Source organism: Pleurodeles waltl, chromosome 5 (genome assembly GCF_031143425.1).
Source record: "Pleurodeles waltl isolate 20211129_DDA chromosome 5, aPleWal1.hap1.20221129, whole genome shotgun sequence".
NCBI lineage: Eukaryota > Metazoa > Chordata > Amphibia > Caudata > Salamandridae > Pleurodeles > Pleurodeles waltl.
Window position 1 is genome coordinate 241,976,549 of NC_090444.1, and position 24,698 is coordinate 242,001,246.

The 24,698-nt window shown below is 47.0% G+C and overlaps 1 protein-coding gene across 8 annotated transcripts in view; it reads left to right on the forward strand.

Moving 5' to 3' along the window:
* Nucleotides 1-24,698, forward strand: part of EML4 (EMAP like 4) — a 636,979-nt gene that overhangs the window by 498,588 nt on the left and 113,693 nt on the right. For all 8 annotated transcript variants that reach the window (XM_069233976.1, XM_069233980.1, XM_069233975.1 and 5 more), the window contains 3 exons: nucleotides 9,101-9,196; nucleotides 23,056-23,190; nucleotides 24,006-24,141. In XM_069233976.1, coding sequence (XP_069090077.1) covers nucleotides 9,101-9,196; nucleotides 23,056-23,190; nucleotides 24,006-24,141 — 367 coding nt within the window. The remainder of the gene's footprint in view (nucleotides 1-9,100; nucleotides 9,197-23,055; nucleotides 23,191-24,005; nucleotides 24,142-24,698) is intronic.

Here is a 24,698-nt window from a genome sequence, read left to right on the forward strand (position 1 = left end):
GGTGTACAACGAAGCATATGATGGGGTACAACTACCGAATTCAATGTGCAAAGCCCTAATAGTTGTACTTCCCAAACCTGGCCGCAACCTTCTAGATATCCGTTCATACCGTCCTCTCTCTTTACTCAATTCAGATTGTAAACTACTGGGTAAGATCTTAGCAAATAGACTTCTCCCCTTCCTGTCAGGGTTGATCCATACAGACCAATCTGGAATTATACCCGTAAGGAGTACTTTTTTAAATATTAGACTACTTCGTATAATACAAAATGGTAATCGTGAGGAGGCTGTAGCCCTGTCGCTAGACCTAGAAAAAGCGTTTGATACGCTAAGTTGGGAATATCTCATCAACACTCGCGCTGCGATGGGATTTGGCCCAGGATACATTAGGTGGATCAAAACATTGTACACTAAACCCACAGCCCGTGTCAAAACTGGACAGGTCATCTCTGCTTCCTTCCCAATAGGAAGAGGAATTAGACAGGGCTGCCCGCTATCCCCTCTATTATTTGCAATAGCTATAGAGCCACAGGCTGTCAAATTACGCACGCAGGCGCAGATATGGGGCATACCGGAACTGGATGCATACCACATCATCTCCTTATATGTGGATGATGTCCTAATTTATCTGCGTGATCATGGTGCCTCGGTGACCTGGGTGAGGGTGATAATCAATACTTTTGCATCCATCTCTGGCCTCCGTACCAACTGGTCTAAATCATGTATTTACCCTCTCTCCCTTATACCTTCAGAACATCGAACGGCCCTACCAGTTTATCAATTGCCATGGTGCTACTCCACCTTCAAGTATTTATGGGTACAGATATATCACTCAATAGACGATCTCAGGGAAGGCAATATAGACAGGATTCTACGTTCAACCTGTGGCTCCCTACCCTTCTGGGTATCACTCCCCCTGTCACCTATGGGGCGAGTAGTGTAAGGAAATGCCTCCTTGGCATGGTTGCCCCCTGACTTTTTGCCTTTGCTGATGCCAAGTTATGATTTGAAAGTGTGCTGAGGCCTGCTAACCAGGCCCCAGCACCAGTGTTCTTTCCCTAACCTGTACCTTTGTTTCCACAATTGGCACACCCTGGCATCCAGGTAAGTCCCTTGTAACTGGTACCCCTGGTACCAAGGGCCCTGATGCCAGGGAAGGTCTCTAAGGGCTGCAGCATGTCTTATGCCACCCTGGAGACAACTCACTCAGCACAGACACACTGCTTGCCAGCTTGTGTGTGCTAGTGGGGAGAAAATGACTAAGTCGACATGGCACTCCCCTCAGGGTGCCATGCCAACCTCACACTGCCTATGGCATAGATAAGTCACCCCTCTAGCCCTAAGGCAGGGTGCACTATACCATAGGTGAGGGCATAGGTGCATGAGCACTATGCCCCTACAGTGTCTAAACAAAACCTTAGACATTGTAAGTGCAGGGTATCCATAAGAGTATATCGTCTGGGAGTCTGTCATACACGAACTCCACAGCACCATAATGGCTACACTGAAAACTGGGAAGTTTGGTATCAAACATCTCAGCACAATAAATGCACACTGATGTCAGTGTACATTTTATTGTGAAATACACCCCAGAGGGCATCTTAGAGATGCCCCCTGAAAACATACCCGACTTCCAGTGTGGGCTGACTAGTTTTACCAGCCTGCCACACACCAGACATGTTGCTGGCCACATGGGGAGAGTGCCTTTGTCACTCTGTGGCTAGCAACAAAGCCTGTACTGGGTGGAGGTGCTTCTCACCTCCCCCTGCAGGAACTGTAACACCTGGCGGTGAGCCTCAAAGGCTCACCCCCTTTGTTACAGCGCCCCAAGGCACTCCAGCTAGTGGAGATGCCCGCCCCCTCTGGCCACGGCCCCACTTTTGGCGGCAAGGCCAGAGGAGATAAAGAGAAAAACAAGGAGTCGTCACTGGCCAGTCAGGACAGCCCCTAAGGTGTCCTGAGCTGAGGTGACTCTGACTTTTAGAAATCCTCCATCTTGCAGATGGAGGATTTCCCCAATAGGATTAAGGATGTGCCCCCTCCCCTCAGGGAGGAGGCACAAAGAGGGTGTAGCCAACCTCAGGGCTAGTAGCCATTGGCTACTAACCCCCCAGACCTAAACACCCCCCTAAATTGAGTATTTAGGGGCTCCCAGAACCTAGCAAGATAGATTCCTGCAACCTAAGATGGAGGACTGCTGACCTGAAGCCCTGCAGAGAAGACTGGCCTGTCTCCCCACTTCAAGAGAAACTGCAACAGCGACGCGTTCCACAGGGTCCAGCGTCCTTTGAAGCCTCAGATGACTACCCTGCATCTAAAAGGACCAAGAACTCACGAGGGCAGTGGCTCTGCTCCAAAGAAGAAACATCTTGGCAACAAAGAAGCAACTTTTAAAGACAACACGTTTCCCGCCGGAAGCGTGAGACTTTGCACTCTGCACCCGACGCCCCCGTCTCGACCTGCGGAGAAACAATACTATAGGGAGGACTCCCCGGCGACTGCGACCCTGTGAGTAGCCAGAGTTGACCCCCCCTGAGCCCTCCCAGCGAGGCCTGCAGAGGGAATCCAGAGGCTCCCCCTGACTGCGACTGCCTGCTTCTAAGAACCCGACGCCTGGTAAAGACACTGCACCCGCAGCCCCCAGGACCTGAAGAATCCGACCTCCAGTGCAGAAGCGACCCCCAGGTGGCCCTCTCCCTTGCCTAGGTGGTGGCTACCCCAAGGAGACCCCCCCACCCTTGCCTGCCTGCTTCGTTGAAGAGACCCCTGGGTCTCCCATTGAACTCCATTGCAAACCCGATGCCTGTTTGCACTCTGCGCCCGGCCGCCCCCGTGCCGCTGAGGGTGTACTTTTTGTGCTGACTTGTGTCCCCCCCCGTGCCCTACAAAACCCCCCTGGTCTGCCCTCCGAAGACGCGGGTACCTTCCTGCTGGCAGACTGGAACCTGGGCACCCCCTTCTCCATTGAAGCCTATGTGTTTTGGGCACCACTTTGACCTCTGCACCTGACCGGCCCTGAGCTGCTGGTGTGGTAACTTTGGGGTTGCCCTGAACCCCCAACGGTGGGCTACCTTGGACCCAACTTTGAACCCTGTAGGTGGTTTACTTACCTGCAAAACTAACAAATACTTACCTCCCCCAGGAACCGTTGAGAATTGCACTAAGTTTTAAAATAGCTTATTGCCATTTTTGTGAAAACTGTACATGCTATTTTGCTGATTCAAAGTTCCCAAGTTACCTAAGTGAAATACCTTTCATTTGAAGTATTACTTGTAAATCCTGAACCTGTGGTTCTTAAAATAAACTAAGAAAATATATTGTTCTATATAAAAACCTATTGGCCTGGAATTGTCTGAGTGTGTGTTCCTCATTTATTGCCTGTGTGTGTACAACAAATGCTTAACACTACCCTCTGATAAGCCTACTGCTCGACCACACTACCACAAAATAGAGCATTAGAATTATCTCTTTTTGACACTATCTTACCTCTAAGAGGAACCCTTGGAATCTGTGCATGCTATTTCTTACTTTGAAATAGTACATACAGAGCCACCTTCCTGCAAGTAGCCATAGCCAAAATGCTTATTCTCCTGAGATTCTTATACTATTTTACAGCGCTCCTGATAATCTTGCCACGATCGTTCTTCAAATCCCTGCACTCGCTGCTGACAGACCTACTCTGGGGAAGGGACAGACTCAGAGCGGCACTGTCCATAACACAATATCCACAATGTGAGGGTGGACTGAGCATGCCTAATCTTGAATTATATTATGCTGCTGCCCAATTACAATGGCCGGCTGTTTGGCTCGGTGAGGCCCCATCATCAGAGCGTAACATAATAATGGACGCGCTGGCTCTGTGCTCGATACTTACCTGGCTGCTTGATATCACTAGTCGCCCACAACCCGGGGCCATTCTACTTGATGTTGTCAGATTGTGCTGGCAAAAGATATGTCCATGGTAGAAACACCCTGATTCCATATTCTCTTTTGATCCTGCTGTCACAATTACCGGGGGCCCAAATAATAGCGGAACATCATGATATGAGTGGCATAGGACTGTTGAATACGGGTGAATACTACTCGGACTCCACACTAAGATCTTTCGGAGAACTTATGGAATCGGCAGGGACCCGAAGAGGGGCTTTCTTAACATATTGTGCAATTAAACACCTGCTTGTCAATATATGGAAGCGGGGTACTACGGAGCCGCAGGAGTCGCTACTTCTTACTATGATCCTTACAGCCGGTAACACTAAAGGCATTATATCAAGGCTATACAAATTACTGTTGGTTGAAGTCTGTCCTGAATTATCTCATGCTAAGGCCCGTTGCTATGCGGCACTTCCTTCTCCATTATCCATAAGTGCATGGTCCTCTGCACTATCGTTCGAAAAAAAAATATTTCCCACAATACCAGACTTCGTTACACTCAGTTCAACTACATACATCACTCTTACTTATCCCCGTCCCGCATTAAAAGGATATATCCCAGTTCAGGTCTGATGTGTCCTAGATGCGCGCTCCCAGCGGCAGAATTTTACCATATGGTGTGGAGCTGCCCCCTCATTGAACACGGCTTGGCGGCGTATCAGTGATACCAAAGCAGGCATCACTGACCACACTCTGAATTTAACCCCAGAGTCTTGTTTGTTGGGCTTGCGCCGTCGTGCCAAAGGAGACAAACACCTACATAAATTCATTTTTCTAGCCTTCATAGTGTTTAAACGCCTGATAGCCACACCTTGGAAGGCTGCACACGCCCCAGAACACACTACTTGGCTGCGCGATTTATTACAGTGCTCTCATGCTGAAGCTCAAACATTATGCCAGTTACAGCGCAAAGTACTGATTCGGGGAGGTGATGAGATATGGGATGCCTTTATTGTTGGCATAGAAGCTAAAAGATATATATCCACCTTGAATCTTGATACACCTTACGGGCTATCGTATGTTCTAAGCTTCCCTACATAATGATTGATTTCATTATTTCACAGTAGATAAGTTCTGTACCTCAACCACTTTGCACTGCTGGGCTCATGCACATTGGACGCTTTGACATTACATAAGATACGCTCTATCAGTTAACGAAAACCCCATTTCATGCTGTCTTGTTTCCAGTGTACTGTACGTCCCAACATGCCAACCTATCTATAGACTATTGTATCGGATAACAAATCCTTCCCCCCCATTCACCAGTACAGGTGTCTTGTTGTCTCTCCATCTTAGCCGTAGGTAATTCGGATTATCTCAAGAACCCTATAGTTCGCACAAAAGATATTAATGTGACGCAGTTTAACAGTTCAATGTTTTGTAGTATTTCACAGTACAGAAGACAAGGATACCCTATGCATTGTATGAATATATACATTGTAAATGTAATTTTCGTTTTTTCTTTATTATATAAATGTATGATGTTTGTAGATATGTTTAATAAACAGATTTAAAAAAAAAGTAAATACTAAACATATTTTACAGATGTACGCAATAAAATAAACAATTCTCAATGTAAACTGTTCTTTTGCATTTCTCAGACAGTCCACAATGTAAATCTGTTTTATTGCATTTCTTAAAGATTTCACAGTGTAAAATCTGACACCCACGGTTGTCAGGCACAGCAATTTTAGGGTTGACTCAGGAAGGTAGTGTTAGAAATTCAGAATTGGGCATCAAACTAAAATAACACAAAAAAACATTGTTCAACCATCCTTTTTCTTTGAAAAGGAAAATAACTTTAAGGCTCTTACAACTAAATATTATATTTATAAAGAACAAATATTTTAAAGATTTTAGGTACAGTTAAAAATTGGAACACTGCTTTCAGTGGCCTCTGCGATTAAACTGGGCACAAATCACATAACCTAATGAAATATCACCTGGGGCTGTGAGTGTAGTCAACTCTGTAAATGTAGTCTGCTGCGGTTACTAGTGTGGTACCAGGTGACAGTATGTTCACCAACATGTTCAAAGCCGAAAAACAGCAGAACCCCTATTTTGGTGCCGATTGTTACATATAAAGCCTTTAATGATCAGCAGAGATTTAGCTGCATGCTTTCAGGCATTTGCAATGTAAATGGTTGACTTGCCCATGTCACTACTTTAAAACCCTAAAAGTAAGCCTATTGGTTTTATCACAAGCATAAATATGACCATGTGGTCTCTGTGACCCGTTGAACATTTTAGGTGGACACAAAGTGTACATTGACATAACTATTATATCTCCCTCTGGAACCACCACACATTTACTGTGGTCAGACCTTAAAAGAGACCTATGTACCAATTCCTCATATCACATTTCTCCCAGAGTCCAAAAAGATGAACCTCTCCTATTGTACTGGTCACCTAGTTCAAAATGCAAAACCCTTTCCTATGGTTTTTGCAGCGGCGGTAACATTGTAAACTCCTTCCTGTTGTATTTTACAGAGAGTCCACAATAGAAATCCTATTGCTATTGCTGTTGGCAGAGTTCACAATGTGAAACCCTTTCCTGTTGATTTGTCATACAGTCCATAATAGGGGGAAAACATACTTCCAAGTGTAATTGTCACATTCGTAGGCAGCCAAACAAAAAATATTTTTTTCTTATTCTTCAGTCATTATTCATAAACCATTATGTAGGAAGCTGACTCTGTACATAATATCTCAAAGTGAGAGATCGTGTGCACGGAGTCCAGGAGTTCCACTTGGAGGTTGATAGTGACAATATTAGATAATACTAATGATCTATTTGTTGTAGTGTGGTCGAGCAGCAGGCTTATCAGAGGGTAGGTTTAAGCATTTGTTGTACACACACAGGCAATAAATGGGAACACACACTCAAAGACTTAACTCCAGGCCGATAGGTTTTTATATAGAAAAATATTATTTTCTTAATTTCTTTTAGAACCACAAGATTCAGAATTCAATAAATACATAAATTGTAAGGTACTTGGCATAGGTAAGTATAGAACTTTGAATCAAAACAGTAATGTACACAGTTTAGTAGAAAGTGGCAAAAAGCTGTTTTAAAAGTGGACACTGCAAAATTCACCAGTTCCTGGGGGAAGTAAGTACAAGTTAGTTTAGCAGGTAAGTAAAGCACTTACAAGTTCAGTCTCCGTGGCATAGGCAGCCCACCGTTGGGGGTTCAAGTCAACCTCGAACGCCCAGCACCAGCAACACAGGGCCGGTCAGGTGCAGAAGTCAAAGAGGGGCCCAAATAACAGTGGCACCTATGGCGACTAGGGGTTCTCCGGTTCCAGTCTACTAACAGGTAATTACCACTTCTGAAAGCAGACCAGGGGGGTTTTGTAGAGCACTGCGGGGGTCCCCAAACAGTCACACAAAATAACACCCTCAGCTGCACAGGGTCGGTCAGATGCAGTGTGCTCACAAGGCTTCTGGTTTTCTATTGGAATCAATGGAGGGACCCGGGGGATCACTCTGGCGATGCAGACATGGCACAGGGGGGCTTCTCGGGCCAGCCACTGACTGGGCAAAGATGAGTGCCGCCTGGTGGTCACTCCTGCACCGGTAGTTTGTTTCTTTTGGGCCTGGGGGGCTGCAGGTGCAGTGCTTCTTCCAGGTGTCGGGTTCTTTACCGTGCAGTCGCTGTCAGGGGGAGCCTCTGCATTCTCTCTGCAGGCATCGCTGTGGGGGTGCATGGAGGTCATCTCAGGGTGGACACGCCGTGGGAGTTGGCTGGGGGTCCTCGCTGCAGTGTTGGTTTCTCTGGACATGGGCCGGAGGGCGTCGGATGCAGAGTGTTGGGGACTCACGCTTCAGGAGTGAGGTGAGAGTCCCTTTAAAGATGGTTTCTTCTTGTTGCTTTGGACAGAGCCGCTGTCCACAGGAGTTTTAGTCCTTTGGTTTGCAGGGCAGTCCTCTGAGTCGGCAGAGGTCACTGGTCCTGTTGGATGCGTCGCTGTTGCAGGTCCTTTGAATCTGGAAACAGGCCGGTAGGGCTGGGGACAAAGTAGTTGTTGTCTCCTTCTTCTCTGTGGGGTTTGCAGATCAGCAGTCCCTTCTTTTTTGTAGTTTGTCCGGAATCTAAAATCCTGGGTTCAGGGTCGCCCCTAAATACTGAATTTAGGGGTGTGTTAGGGTCACAGTGTAATAGCCAATGACTACTGTCCTTGAGGGTTGCTACACCCTCCTTGTGCCCCCTCCCTACAAACACACACAATCTGCAATGGCAGTGTGCATGTTAGGTGAGGGGTCGCTTAGTGTGGAACAACACATGCTGCAGCCCTTAGGGACCTTCCCTGGTTACAGGGCTCTTGTTACCACTGGTACCTTTTACAAGGGATTTATCTGGGTGTCAGGGGTGTGCCAATTGAGGAAACAATGGTACATTTTTAGTGAAAGAACACTGGTGCTGGGGCCTGGTTAGCAGGGTCCCAGCACACTCCTTAGTCAAGTCAGCATCAATATCAGGCAAAAAGTGGGAGGGGGGGGTGTAACTGCAACAAGGAGCCATTTATTATCCTACACATTATTTCTATTTTCAATCCCTTCTCTTTATTGAAAAAATGTCTAAAAAGTCTTAGTTTCTGATTTTCTTGTACAGATTATTAGACCGATAATGACATTAACACAAGACATGCTGCATGCACATCACTTTGGACAAGGGCCCAATAGGGGTTGTAACAGTATGGATGATAAAGCTTTACGGTAGCTAAATTATTTTACGTAGTACACTAAATCATCATAATAGGGAGGTGTTTAGTTACTGCCCTTTGGAAGAAAGATTCTCAGAGGGCAGTTCCAGAACAAGACATGAATAAGTGGTTGACTGACACCAGGAGTAGACTACAACCTATAGAAGCACCACATGTGTCACCAAACGTCCTTGAATGGTGCTGTTCTCAGCTGACTCAATGAGTTATTAAATGCCATGAGGTCACACACACTTTCTACAGCTTGATTGCCTCACAGCATTGAGCTTGGCTAGCAGTGTTCAGTAATAGTTAACCTAGCATGCACATCTGATTATGGCAAGCTAATAATCGGAATTCATGAAACAAGAAATCACAAAACAATTTTTGTTGCTACACATTTTTTTAAATCATACAGATCAGATGTGAATTTCATTGGGCAATCTTTTTTCTGTTTTTGCAAGGATTCAGGTGTACATTTGGCTGTTATTGATGACTCCAACGAGCACATGTTGACTGTATGGGACTGGCAGAGGAAATCCAAGATAGCCGAGATAAAGGTAAGTGTGTCACATTTATGTATGTACATGAGAAATTCACAGGATTTAGTCTTATAAAGCAAACTTTACTCCATGTCTTTCCTCCTCCACCAACACTACTTTATGTGGGTGTGCGGGTCTAACCTGCAGTTGCCATGTTTGTCCGCAGGTTGCTGCGGGAAATAATCTGTTGTACATCTGTAAATAGAGCTAATATTTTTATCCATCTTTTGCCATGGCGCACATTTGTTGTAAGAGACCTGAAGGCACTTTATTAACAAACATGCACACTGACGCACAATATTTACTGTCCTTGATGCATTTCATGCCTTTTGAGGATTACATTAGGTGGTTTTACAGCACTCAACTTTAAGGTTTTATTTGACATATTTACCCATTTTCTGCTAATCCAAGTCGGCTTATTTAGGAGGCTGGCCTGGCTTATAGTGTGTAGCAATGGTACTTACACCTTGTGCCAGGTCCAGTTATCCTTTATTAGTAGAGTGTAGTAGTGTTCTAGCAGCTTGGGCTGATAGAGGTAGCTATAGCAGAGCAGCCAAGGCTAAACTAGGAAACATGCAAGCTCATGCAATACCTCTTATATCATTTAGGTACTATATCAGAAGAAAGACAATACTCAGTTACTAAAAATAAAGGTACTTTATTTTAGTGACAATGTGCCAAAAATATCTCAGAGGATATACTCCCTTAGGAGGTAAGTAACATACACAAAATATACACAACAAACCAAATCAGGTAAGTAAAACAGTCAGAAAGTAGTGCAAACACTGTAGAATACAATAGGATGCAATAGCCATAGGGGCAACAAAAAACATATACTAAGAAAGTGGAATGCGAACCACGAATGGATGCCTAGGCTAGTGTAGTGTGTAGAGGGTCGCTAGGAGTGTAAGAAAACACGAAGGGTGTAAAAGATACCCCACCCCAAGACCCTGGAAAGTAGGAGTAAATTACTACTATTTCCCCAGAAACACACTAAAGTTGTGATAAAGGATTTTGCAAGGACCACAACAGACTGCAAAGCCCTGAAGACAGATTCCTGGACCTGAGGACCTGCAAAGGAAGGGGACCAAGTCCAAGAGTCGTTAAAGTGTCCAGGGGGGGGGGCAGGAGCCCACTAAACCCCGGATAAAGGTGCAAAATGGCTGCCTCTGGTTGGAAGAAGCTGAAGATTCTGCAACAACGAGAGGAGGTAGTAAGTTCTTCTTCGTGCAGAAGATGTCCCACAGCGTGCTGGAGGATGCAGAGTGGTTTCCTTGGCAAAATACCACAAACAAGCCTTACTAGCTGCAAGAATCGCAGTTGGAGAAAAAGGGTGCTGCCCGGGCCGAAGAAGGACCAGGATGTCACCACTTGGGAGAGAAGACAGAGGGGGCCCTTAGCAACGTATAGAGCCCATGCAGAAGCAGGAAGCACCCGTAGAAGTCCGTAAACATGGGCTCAAGAAGTCTGAACACAGCGGTCATCTCAACACTGCAAAAGGAGGTCCCACAACACAGGAGATCAACTCAGGGAGCTGAGCGTTGCAGGAGAGAGTGCTGGGGACCTAGGCTCGGCTGTGCATCACGATTTCTTGGAAATGTGCACAGAAGCCCTGGTAGCTGCAGTTCACGAGGTGCACAGGATTACTGTCTGGAGAGGGGAGGCAAGTTTGGACAGTTGGACCACTCGACAGTCTCCACCACCTGTGTTTCAGGGGCCACGCTCGTCAGGATGAGGAGGGTCCCAGAGTACAGGTGAAGCTGAAGTTTGGTGCCTGCTGAAGCAGGGGGAAGATTCCGTCAACCCACGGGAGATTTCTTCATGGCTTCCAGTGCAGGGGGAAGGCAGGCAGCCCCCAGAGCATGCACCACCAGGAAAAGGTCGAGAAAGGCCGACAGGATTAGGCGCTACAATGTAGCTGGTCGTCTTCTGGCTACTTTGTTGCAGTTTTGCAGGCGTCCTGGAGCAGTCAGCAGTCGATCCTTGGCAGAAGTCGAAGAGAGAAGTGCAGAGGAGTCCTGCTGGGTTCGTGGAGTCGTTATCTGAGGAAAAGCCCACTGGAGAGACCCTAAATAGCCCTCAAAGGAGAATTGGCCACCTAGTCAGGTAAGCACCTATCAGGAGGTGTCTCTGACGTCACCTGCAGGCACTGGCCACTCAGAGGCCTCCAGTGTGCCCTCACACCTCTGGAAACAAGATGACAGAATTCTGTGACACACTGAAGGAGCTCTGGGCACCACCCTTGGGGTGGTGATGGACAGGTGAGTGGCCACTCCTGTTTCCTTTTGTCCAGTTTTGCGCCAGAGTAGGAACTTTGGGTTCCCTAAACCGGTGTAGACTGGCTTATGCAAGGAGGGCACGATCTGTGCCCTTCAAAGCATTTCCAGAGGCTGGGAGAGGCTAACCCTCCCGAGCCTTTAACACCTATTCCCAAAGAGAGAGGGTGTAACACACTGCTCTCAAAGGAAATGCTTTGTTCTGCCTTCCTGGGACTGGGCTGCCCAGACCCCAGGAAGGCAGAAATCTGTCTGAGTGGTGGCAGCAGCGGTAGCTGCAGAGAAAACCCCAGAGAGCTACTTTGGCAGTACCCAGGGCCCATAGTGGAGCCCCTGGGATGCATGGAATTGGCTCCCCAATACCAGATTTGGAATGGGGGGGGGAGGAGAACAATTCCATGATCTTAAACATGTTACATGGCCATATTCGGAGTTACCATTGTGAAGCTACATACAGGTATTGACCTATATGTAGTGCACGCGTGTAATGGTGTCCCCGCGCTCACAAAGTCTGGGGAAATGGCCCTGAACTATGTGGGGGCACCTTTGCTAGTGCAAGGGTGCCCTCACACTTAGTAACGTTGCACCTAACCTTCATTAAGTGAAGGTTAGACATATAGGTGACTTATAAGTTACTTAAGTGCAGTGAAAATGGATGTGAAATAACCTGTGCGTTATTTCACTCAGGCTGCAATGGCAGTCCTTTGTAAAGGTTTGTCTGAGCTCCCGATGGTTGGCAAAAGAAATGCTGCAGCCCATAGGGATCTCCTGGAACCCCAATACCCTGGGTACCTAGGTACCATATACTAGGGATTTATCAGGGTGTTCCAGTATGCCAATTGAAATTGGTAAAAGTAGTCACTAGCCTATAGTGACAATTTTAAAGGCAGAGAGAGCATAAGCACTGAGGTTCTGATGAGCAGAGCCTCAGTGACACAGTTAGGCACCACACAGGTATACGCATTCAGGCCACAAACTATGAGCACTGGAGTCCTGGCTAGCAGGATCCCAGTGAGACAAGCAAAACTAACTGACATACATGTAAAAATGGGTGTAAGATGCCAGGCAAGATGGTACTTTCCTTCACAGTAGCAGTAAACAATATTGAATTATACGTTAAGCTTTCAGCAGATGAGAGCGCACAGAGAGAGTAAAGCTCAAGGTGCCTGGAGTCAGCCAGCCATATATTAACAAAGGACAGCTTGAATGAGCATTGAAGAAACCATTCCTTTTTGTGCTTCGTTTTAGCTTAAGTTTTATTTGTCTTGAAGCCCCATAATGTGTAATGCCATGTCGAAAAAGCCTGTCCCGTCCATGATAAGAAGGACAATATGATGGTTTGGTAGCTGCTGCATGCTATTAAAATAGGACATATGCACATGGCTTTTGAGATTGTAGCTTCAATTGGTGGACTTTTACTATAAAAAAAAAAATAAAAAAGTATATCCCTTTCACAACTGACATTCTTGCTGCAACATTGAATGTCAAAGCCCTGCTCTGAGGATTTTCAGTATTCACTGCATGGAATCGGACAAGTGTTTCCTTAATTTATCTTCCAGTTTTATCCCTTGTTTCCTCTGTCTGGCTAAACACTGCTTTTCTGTTAAAAGAAATCAGAGGACTCGTGAGAAGTAATGGGAATGGCTTAGCTAGACAGATTAGGAATAGTGACAAAGGTAGTAAAAATTAGATGAGGTAAAGATATACGCGAAGTTGAGAGAGATATGAATCGATGAGAGAAAGGTGAATTCACTTGAAAGAAAGATACAGAGGTAAAAAGAGGAATAAGTAGGTTGAGAAAGAGGCAGGGGAATTAGGTTTCAGAGTGATACATGGAGGTAGGAATGAACTAATGAAGCAATCGGGAGAGGAGTGCACCACACAGTTTTGAGGTAGTGCGAGAGATGAAGATAGAAGGGAGTTAGAGCTAGAGGCACAGAGGGTCTGGCAAGAGGTGAGGTAGGGAGATATTAGAAACATGCAAGACAGAGACTGGTGAATTGGACAGGGGGTGTTGGGACAGAAAAGTCCTTGTGCCAGGTTATGGATGTGTACCCCTGCCCCAAGTGCCCAAATATACTGTTGTTTGGATCCCTAAGGCTGATTTTTATTGCCATAGGCAAACATGGATCATGCATGTGCACCATGACATAGTTCTGTCTCACGGATTGCGGTCTTTTTGAACAGGGTTGGGTGGCCAAAGCACTGCCCTCATAGTGGTGAAAGGCTAGCGCCTTCACCTACAGTTAAGCAACTCAAGCGCAGTGTTGGCAGCACACCCTGTAGTAATGAGCAGTAGTAAATAGGTCCTTTTTAACCTATCACTGGAGTGAGGCCTACAGGATTACTCCTCTTTTTAAAGTGCCACCACTGTTTCCTTAACTCACCCTTGGCCTACATTAGTTAAATGTAGAGTGATGCACAGTGCTGGAATGGTGTTTATGGGTTGGGTGTGTGTGCTTCTGAGAAAAGGACAGTACATGAAGGGTGAAGTATTATGAAGCTCACACATGAGGACTATGAGTACTGGTAGTGTCTTTGCAAGTAGCACACCATGGCACAACGCAAAGGATACAGTACTGAGCAGTGCATGCACTATGAAAGTGTGTGAATGTATGGGGCTGAATGTATGTGTGTTTGTGTATGTGCTGTGGCCATACATTGAGTGCAAATGTGTCTGTAAGGGTACGTTACATGAAGGACCCTGAGTTCCATTTTTTGAAGCGCAGGCCTGCCTGGTGAAGACATGAGGAGTAGAGAAATCCCCCAGACAGATTTGTGTATTGCTGCATTCTTGTGAGCTGAGTGGGACACACTAAGGAAGGAAGAGAGACTCCCTCTGTACACTACAAAAGAGTGTTATTTGAATCTGATAAAGACTTCTAGTTGCAGATTCCTTACCTTAAATTCCCCCAGGCGTCCGACTGGATCCGGAGATAGTTTTTCGAGCAATACCCTTGCGCATCAGTAGGTGGCGTCGGTCGACTCCACGGGCGTCGTTGGCGTTGTAGTCGCCGTGATGATGTCGGGAGCAGTATATAGACGCCGCCTTCGCGCAGTGACGTCACTTCTTTTCTTCCTACAGCACGCGCTGATCTGGAGAAGAGCTATCCTAGTCTCTTTTTGATGGACTTCGACCGTTTTATTGAGTTTTTGTGAGAATTTTGGTGTGTCGAGGATGTCCTCGAAGACCGGTTTCAAGCCATGCGAGAACTGTCACCGCACGATGGTGACGGATCCCCATCAGGTTTGTCTGTGGTGTCTCGAGTGTGACCACAACCCAAAGCTGTGCTCAGAGTGCCGGGCCATGCACCGGAAGACCTTGAGGGAGTGGTCCCTAAAGCTCAAGGCGGCCCTGCACTCTACTCCACGTAAGTCTGATTGAGAGGAAGGTCTCAAGACCGGTCTTGGAGCCATCATCACTTGTCTTCTTCTAAATCTGCGGGTGCAGGTAAGAAGAAGTCAAAGATGTCCCATCGCTCTCCGACTCCGCCCCATCACTCGGCTGACGCGATGTGGGAAGAGCGTCGATGCTCAAGTCCTCTGTCCTCTGAGCCTGCGTCTTGGTCCTCTCTGAGCTTCCCCAAGTTTGCCGGAGCAACCCCGGCCAACTTGGAGTTCTATGAGGCCATGTGCCTCATCTTTGGCCAGCCCAACCCTGATGCAGCGCCTTCGGGCCCAAGGGGTTCGGTTGAGGGGCCTTCGGGTTCTGCGCTGGCGGCTTTGGCTCCGGCTACCAATGTCCCCTCGATCTGCTCCAGTCACACCCTGAAGACCTTCCCCGGTGCCGGGTCGATAGTGCCCACTATCAACGTCGACCCGATTCTTATCCCCGACGACGCCTTTGTCTTCGATGGGGCCTAGTCGCCCTAGGTCATATTCAGACTCTTTTTCCTATGGGTACAAATTCAGTGAGGGATTAGAGGGGTCCCTGGACCCTTATGAATACCAGGATGACCCATCTTTGCACTGGGCTCAGGAATTCAGCGATGCCAGTAGTCTGGATACTTCTCCAGATGCAGGCATGCTGTCTTCTCCTACCGTGGCTACGGAGGAGGGAGCAACTTATGGTATGGTGGTCAGTAGGGCAGCTGAGGTCCTGGGCCTTGAGCTTCCTACTGTAGAGGTCAGGTCCAGTCTCCTGACAGAGGTGCTTCCTCCTGGGGCTTCCACATCAGAACCTCTTTTGCCATTCAATGAAGCCCTCCCCGATGTCCTTTTGGGTACTTGGTCCAAACCCAACACAGGGGCTCCTGTGAATAGAACTATGGCAAGCCGCCATCAGCCCGCTCTGAACGACCCTAAATTCCTGTCCCAACACCCCATGCCTGAGAGTCTTGTCATCCAGGCTTCCTCTTCTTCAGGCGCATTCCCTTCCGCACTCCTGGACAGAGAATCAAAAAGGCTGGAACACTTTGGTTAGAAGTTGTTTTCTTCCTCCAGTCTCGCGCTGCGGTCTGTGAACACCGCTTGCCTTTTGGGCTGCTATACCCACTCTTTATGGGATACGGTTGCACAAGTCCTGCCGCAGAAACTGGAGGAGGCTTGTGCTATCATCTCCCAAGCTATGAACGATGGGAGAGATGCAGCAAAGTTCACAATACGTTGTGGGCTGGACACGACCAACTCTCTGGGCAGATCGATTGCTACGATGGTGGCTTTGAGATGCCACGCCTGGTTGCGTAATTCTGGTTTTTCTGGGGATGTCCAACAGTCCCTCATGGACATGCCCTTTCATTGCTCCCGTCTCTTTGGAGATAAAGCAGACTCAGCCTTGGAGAGATTCAAGGATTCTCGGGCTATGGCTCGGTCCCTTGTTCTTTCCGGTGACCCTCGCCCCCGCAGTCCACTTTTCGCTCCTTTCGTGGCCACAGAAGGGGCTCCCTACCACGTCCTTCACCCAGCCACCGTGCCACCCATGCTGTCTAGCCTCTGCGTGGCTGGGGATGGACGCCTGCATGGGACAGGGATCCAGAGGTCTGCCCAGTCCACCTCTGCCCCCGGCAGCCTCCAAACCCTCCTATTCCGTCCCCTCACTTCCATCCAGTTGGCGGCAAGATTTGCCATCACTTGCCCCACTGGTAATCCATCACTACGGACAGGTGTGTTTCGCAGATCGTTTGAAAGGGCTAATCCCTCCCTTTCTAATCTGCTCCACCAGCCATGCCTCCATCCTTCAGTCACCTTCCAGAGGGTCATTTGGCACTTCTCCGCCAGGAAGTCACAGCTCTCTTGGCCAAGGCAGCTATGGAGAAGGTCCGTGTGCCCAAAGTAGATTGTGGTTGTTATTCATTCTACTTTCTGGTGCCGAAAAAGGACAAGGGTTATGTCCTATCCTAGACCTTCGGGACCTGAACTACTTCCTCAAGAAGGAGAAATTCAAAATGCCCACCCTTTCTCAGGTCCCGTCTGCCTTGGACCAGGAGACTGGATGGTAGCGTTGGACTGGTAGGACGCTTATTTCCACATCCCTATCCTATCTGCCCACAGATGTTACCTACGATTCGTGGTAGGTCAGGAGCACTTTCAGTTTACCATGCTCCCCTTTGGCATTATCAGTGCCCCTCGGGTGTTGGCGGTGGTTGCAGCTCATCTGCGCAGCTTAGGGATGTTAGTCTTCCCCTACCTCGACAACTGGCTGTTGAAGGCGGACTCGCGCCAGAAAGTCGTCTCTCACTTTCAGACTACGGCAAACCTCCTGCACACGCTGAGGTTCACTATAAACGTGTCACACCTGACTCCCTCTCAGACGCTTCCCTTCATCGGAGCTGTTCTGGACACAGTGCAGTTTCGGGCTGATCTTCCCAAAAAGCGAGTCCAAGACATTCTGGCTATGATTCAGATCTTTCGGCCTCGGTCTTGAGTTTCAGTGAGACTGACTCTGAGGATGCTGGGCCTCATGGCCAACTGCATCCTGCTAGTAGCACATGTCATATGGCATATGCGGGCTCTGCAGTAGGACTTGAAGTTCCAGTGCGTGCAGCATCAGGGGAATCTCTCCAACATGGTCCCGATCTTGGAGGGGACTGCGAAAGACCTGCAGTGGTGGCTTTCGAATCCCCATTGAGTCCACGGCAGATCCCTCTCCCTTCCCCAACCCGATTTATCTATAGTGACAGATGCGTCACTTCTCGGTTGGGGCGGCCACATGGGAGAGGTGGAGATCAGAGGCCTCTGGTCTCCTGCAGAGTCTGGGCTCATATCAATCTTCTGGAGCTCGGGCGATCAGGCTTGCGTTGAAAGCATTTCTTCCCTCTCTCAAAGGGAAAGTAGTGCTGGTGTTCACGGACAATACTACCGCCATGTTGGTACTTCAACAAACAGGGCGGAGTAGGGTCCTGGACCCTTTGTCAGGCGGCACTACACCTCTGGACATGGCCGGAACATCAGGACATTATCCTTGTGGTTCAACATCTGGCGGGTTCTCAATGTAAGAGTGGACTAAGTCAGCCATTGATGCACAGCCAATCACAAATGGCATCTCCATCCGGAGGTGGCGCAAGGTCTCTTTCTGCAGTGGGGAGAGCCTTGGTTAGATCTGTTCGCCTCTGCAGAGTACGCGCGATGTCAGCTGTTATGCATGTTGGAGTTTCCAAGGTGACACTTGCATGGAGACGCTTTTTGTCTTGAGTGGAACTCCGGCCTCCTTTATGCCTTTCTGCCTATACCACTTCTGCCCAGAGTTCTCAAGAAGATCAGGAATGACAGGGCCCAAGTCATCTTGGTGGCACCGGACTGGGCACGGAGAGTCTGGTATCCAGAGCTATTATGCATGTCCATCGATCCTCCACTCAGACTGCCTCTTCGGACGGATCTTATGTCGTAGCAACAGGGGATGGTCCTTCACCCGAACCTGTCCAACCTCCGCCTTCATGCGCGGAGATTGAGCGGTGCCAGTTGATGACTTTTGATCTTGGCAGCCAGGCGTCCGTCCACCAAAACTGTATACACCGGTCGTTGGAATACATTTGTGGCATGGTGCACCAACAATTCTGTTGATCCCCTCTCTGCCCCTCTATCCGAGGTTCTTCTGTTCATTCTTTCTTTGGCCCAGCAGGGCTCTGCTTTGGGCACCCTTAAAGGGCATTTATCTGCCATTTCGGCCTTCCTTAGTTTATCTGATCAGCCCTCATTTTTTAAATCTCCTATTGTGAGTAGATTCCTAAAAGGCCTCATGCATTTATTTCCACCCACTCCATTTATCATGTCTCAGTGGGACCTCAATCTTGTCCTTACTTAATGAGTACTCCCTTTGAGCCGATGCACAATTGTCCCTTGCGGCTCCTCACCTTCAAAATTGTCTTTCTTATTGCCATTACCTCTGCTCGCAGGGTTAGTGAGCTTCAAGCCCTTTCGTCTAAACCTCCGTACTTGTCTGTGCACCCTGAGAAAGTGGTGGTGCGCACTAAGGCTTCCTTCTTTCCAAAGGTGGTTATGCCTTTTCATGTAGGCAAGTCCATCACCCTTTCTACGCACCCCCACATGCTTCTTTGCATCAAAGTCTGCTACGCTTTAGCCAAGAAGCAACCACCTCAGGGCTTGCGTGCTCATTCCACCAGAGCAACTGCTGCTTCCACTGCGTTAGCACGCAGAGTTACTGTCCTGGATATCTGCCAGGCAGCTACGTGGGCATCCTTGCACACGTTTGCTAGACACTACTGCTTGGACAGTCAGGTCCATCGGTACGGCTACTTTGGTTGTTCGGTCCTGCAGGACTTCCTAGTATGATCTTGGTTCGCAGCCCACCTCTGAGGATGGCATTGCTTGGGTATCTATTTTAAGGTAAGGAATCTGCAACTAGAAGTCTCTACCAGATATTTAGTTACTGAAGGTAAGTAACTTGTACATCTGACAGAGACATATTCTAGTTGCAGATTCCTTACTGCCCACTCATCCTCCCTGCATGCGAACTGATTTCTAGGGACAGGGATTCCCCCTTCAGGTCCTTAGCTCTGGCGCACCGATCTCAGTATTCTTAGCGGCTCTGCACTTTGGTGTGGAAAGTCGTTAAAAGCAACTGATGTCACTGCACAAAGGTGCCGTCTATATACTACTCCCGACGTCATCAGGGTGACTACGACGCCAACAACGCCCGTGAGGATCGACTGACACCACCGAACGACGCGCAAGGGTACTGCTCAAAGAAAAATCTCTGGATCCAGTCTAATGCCTGGGGGAATTCTACGGTAAGTAATCTGCAACTAGAATATGCCTCTACCAGATATTTTGTTATCGAAGGTAAGTAACTTGTACTTCAGAGATAGACTACAAGAAAAAGGCCTGAACACATCTTTGGAAGGAGGTGGGGCTGATAAGGGAATCTTAGAGTAGGGCTGAGAGCCCAGGATTAACCTTTTGATGCGCATATCACTGTGGCTGACATTCAGGTTTGAACTCTAGTCGCTCCCATAGCCTATGTTGTGGCACTATCAGCTTTGGAGTCTCTCCTGCTGTGACAGACAGCCTTTTTCAAGGAACAAGAGAAACAAAAATGTACACTTTAAAAAAAAAAAAAAAAAGCAGGAAACCAACATAAGTTCAAAGACTCACACTTTAAATCACATTTGGTTTCTGGAAATGGACTTCAAGAAGGGAAGGTGAAGACCCCAAAATGTGACAAGCAGCCATTCAAGTAGCTAGATGTGCTGTGTGAGGAGGGGAAGCTCTGCAAGACTTCTGCCTGTGACCAGGATTGCAGGCCAAGGCCTGCTTGTCTCCCTGCTAGTGAAGGGACATCATGCAGGGAAGCCAAGACCACCTGCTCTGGAGCCTGGAGCGCCAAGACCAGTGTGCCCTGTTAGGAAGAGGAAAGCTTTGAAGCGAGGTTCAGTGGGGAGCCCAACTTTATGGACTCCCAGTGTGAGGAGGTGGCTGCTGCACCGACTGGGTCATAGTGCATGTGCAAATTCCGATTGGCATCCCTACCACCCCCCACCCTACCCCCTACCCCCTAACCCTCCGGTAAGCTAGGAGAGGGCTGGTGTGAAAGTTATTGCAAGGTACAAAGGGCTGCAGCCTGTGTAGAGCCTAGCCACAACCCTGTATGTCAAGATGGGCCATGGTGGTATGGACTAACGTAGTGAGGGCTTTGGGCAAAAGTGCTACTACAACCCTGTATCACAGGAGAGGGTTCAGTTATCTGATTGCGAGGATTAAGCGACTACCCGAGAAATATGAGTTGTGATCTGTAGGTAACCACGAAGCAACAAGGATTGACCTGGATCTTCCCTGTCTCACAGTACCTCAAGGAATCCTTGGACTGCTTGACCTTAGCTACCACTGAGAGTCAAGTGCAGAAGGGGTACTTGGCCCAGCTGCTCATTACATAGTAGGTCAGGCTCCCGGGCCATCAGAAGTAAAAGGCCGCAGCCCCCACGGTAGGGCCGAGTAACCCCTTTGTGCCCCATTGCCGCTGAAAGGGGTTCTGCCAAGGGGCAAAATGACAACTGAGGTATAGAAGGGTAGATTGGATATAGAGTACTAAGGCAGAGAAATGGATGGAAAGAAGGATGGAAGGGTGTGAAAGGATGAGCCCTGAAGGAAAAAAGGTTAAGTAGTGAGTCAGATACGGTAAATAGAGACGTGAGGTTGATAGGGAGGTAAAGAGAATGTAGTGGTAGAGAGGTGTATTGAGAGAGACAATCTTAAGAGGGTAAGCTTAAAAAATTAGCTAATTATAGACAAAAAGGGGTAATGCAAGAGGTGACTAAAAAGAAGTGAGGCAGTGAAGAGGTTGAGTAGTGAATAAATGAGGTAAATTGAGAGCTGAACTAGAGGAGAAGGGGGAGTGAAAGATGAGTTAGTAGGTAGAATGAGTTGAAGAAAGGAAGAGGAATGAGCAGAAGTGGTAAGTTAGAGAAGTAAGATAAGGAGATTAAGAAGTAATGCTGGAGGTGAAGAAATACAGTTGAGAGAGCTTGGGGAGGTGGAAGAAATACAGGGAAGAGAGAGAGGGTAGAAAAATGGAGATGTGGCTGTAGATATAACAATAAAGTAAAGTTGTGACCGGTAGAAAGACATGAGGTGGAGAAATGTGAAGTAGAAAGGGGGTTAGGTATGCAGAGGTGTAGTGATCGAGAGGGGGTGAGAGGTGAGATGGAAGATGCAGTCTGAAATAAAAGAAACAGAAAAGAACTGATGCTGAGTCATAGCCTAAAAAAAAGAATGTGGTACATAGAGGTGACAGTGGTAGTCAGGTGGGAGAAGTAGATAAGGAAGAGAAAGGTAGCGATTTAGTAATTGGAGATAGAAATGAGGTCCACAAAACAGGTAGAAATAGAGAAGGGAAGTTGAGACAGTTGAGATAAAAAGAGAGCAAGGGGGAGGCAAGGTAGACCGGTAAGATGAAGAGAATGTTAGCAGGAAGTATAAAGAAAAGCAGTCCGGTAAAGAGGAGTGAGGTCAGATAAAAAGAGATGATGGAGCAAGAGATATGAGAAAGAGGTAGATCAAGAGATGTGTAGCAACAGGGTTAGGTAGAGAGAGAGAGACGCACACAGAGGTAGAGATAGGCATAGAGACGTTCAGAGATGAACATACTTGACATGGAGAGAGATCACATTACTGGGCCCTTGTAAGTTAGGATTCCTGGACATTAGTCCTCTTTTCCCTTGCCTTAAATCGTTTCCACCCTTAATAGCACTTTCAGGACAGTTTGGGTCAGTGGTGTTACTCTTCCTGCCAAACCAATGCAGATGTTTTTCCCCTGGACTTGTTGTTAAAATCCAATCTTTCGGTGTCTGGATACTTATTGATCAACCTAAGAACAACAAAAATTATTTCGATATCAAAAGTAACCAACTATGCTCCAACTAAAATATTTAGAATCTCGTAAATATTTAATAAAATAAACATAAAATACTATTGACATTTGTTAGTATACTTTATCATTCATAGGACTAGGTATAGCATCCAAAACCTTTAGTCTAAAAATAACTTCAAAACAACTGTATACAATCAAAGTGCTAAAAAAGGTGAATCCTATTATTAGCCCAACCTCTCTTTTTTTAATGATGCTCCAAAGCCAAGGCAGATTGGCTGCAGCCACTCTAAGCTCACTCCAGCAGACCTGGTAGCCACATGCGTGCCTCCGCTCCTGCCATACGGGCAAGTGACTGTCATACTGCAGCGTATTATGCTGTTCACCTGCTCCTCATCTGCCTGGGTGTGTGCATGCCTTACCCAGTGACCTCCTGGTGGTGGTCCATTGCATTCCCTTCTGCATTCGGCTGCATCCCCTTCTGCAATGCATCCTTCACATTCTGTCGTCGGTTCATTCTTGATGCTCACTGGCAGCTACCGTAGATGCGGGGTCCCATCGACTTGAGCACATTGCATTTCCTCTTACCTGATACACTTCTTGGTAACTCTTCCATGGTCCAGGAGGGTTCCACCCTGACCCTCCTTCCTGCTTCAAGAATCTTTTGTACTCTGTTGTCCACTTCTTTCCAAATACAGTCATATGGACTGCATAACATATTCTTATTCTCTTACAAATGATATTTCTCGAAAATAAATACTTGCATATGGAAAAAGTTGCAGAGTCGATTGACAAATGCGTTGGGGAAATTTAGTGTTTTTTTTTTGTTCCTCTTTCAACAGACCACGAATGAGGTTGTTCTGGCTGTAGAGTTCCATCCGACAGAAGCAAATACAATAATAACCTGTGGCAAGTCTCACATTTTCTTCTGGACATGGAGTGGCAATTCGCTTGCTAGAAAACAGGGCATATTTGGGGTAAGACTAATTGTTGTATTTGCTATATTTTTGCTACACCACAAAGAGGCTGTGGTATCAATAATACAAAATATAATGTTCTTGTAGCTTTTGGCTTGTGTGTTTGAACAATTTAACTTGCAGGTGTTCTTTATTACATCTGGCAATCTTACCTGAACTAGGTTTCAGAATGATATAATTTGTTTTCAGAACTGGTAACCAGACTTTCATCAATGATTATGAGAGGGAGTTCAGAGACACTTTCTTTCTTGCATATCGTAAAATTAAATCTGTTCTCTGCCTCGATTTAATGTAACTTTATTTTTATATTGGGAGATAGATTTCCCATGACTAGGTTTGTTAAACACTTGCCTGGATTAGGGATTTAGGGTTGCCAAATAGTTCTCAAGAGTGGGGAAAATATGTCGAGGGTTAACTAAATCCAAAACTGATTTGCAATTAAAATAATCTAAATATTCTCTCCGTATGTTTTATTGTCCTCCAGTTAGGGTGTTTAAGTTGTGTGGTCTGCTTGGGACAACCGAGGGAAATGTAGGAAAGCGTTCTGGTGCTGTTGGGAAATCCTTCCCTTTTGGTCTGAGGATTTAGAAGTGTGGAGCTCGCTGTGGGTGCAAAACTGAATCTGCCACCTCTGTTGAATCTTTTGCATTGCTTTACCAAACACAGAGAGTATTTATTATGAATTATTAGATCCCTGGTAGTGGCTCAAAGATGTGTCCGGTTCTTAGATGCAGCCAGCATCTGTAATGAGTTGTATGTTTTCTGGCGACTAAAAAGGAAACAAAAACATGATGCTCTTTCTGATTTTTCCCCAGCAATATGAAAAGCCAAAATTTGTGCAGTGCTTAGCATTTTTGCCTAACGGAGACGTCCTTGCCGGAGACTCGGGAGGAATAATGCTAATATGGAGTAAAACTACTGTCGAACCTCCGCCGGGGAAGGGCCCTAAAGGTACAGTATGCCCACAGTACTCTGAAGCTGGTAAAGTGAAGGCCAAACTAAACATGCAAAACAACTACCAACATTTTTATGGCAGGCTTTGCACCAGTGCTTAATTTGTAAATAAAAAGGTGCCGGTGCCCAAAGCCCTCCTCTTAAGCATGTGGCTGCAGCAATTAAATATTTGTACACGGAATACTGAGGCGGCGTAATCGTGAAGCCATCTCAGGCCTCTACTTTCTCCCTTTTTGACGCTTTTTCGTTTTTCCCTTCCTCCGTCTGTCCAATATGTGGCCGTTGCTCGCAGCAAATGCTTGAGGCAGAAGAATAAGCCCAAGCCCTAAAAAATAAGTGCCGGTGCTCAGCACCGGAAACAACAAGCACAAATTAAGCACTGCCTTGCATAGCACAAACTTACATTGGTGTACCGGTGTGGCTTTGCAAGAGTAAAGAAACCACCTCTTGCCTGGTGCTACAGTCAGGGCACCCTGTTTTGTTTACACTGTCATGGACACAGCAGAAATGGTAGAATTAAAAACCTGCTATGGTCCTTATTGGTATAACCTCAC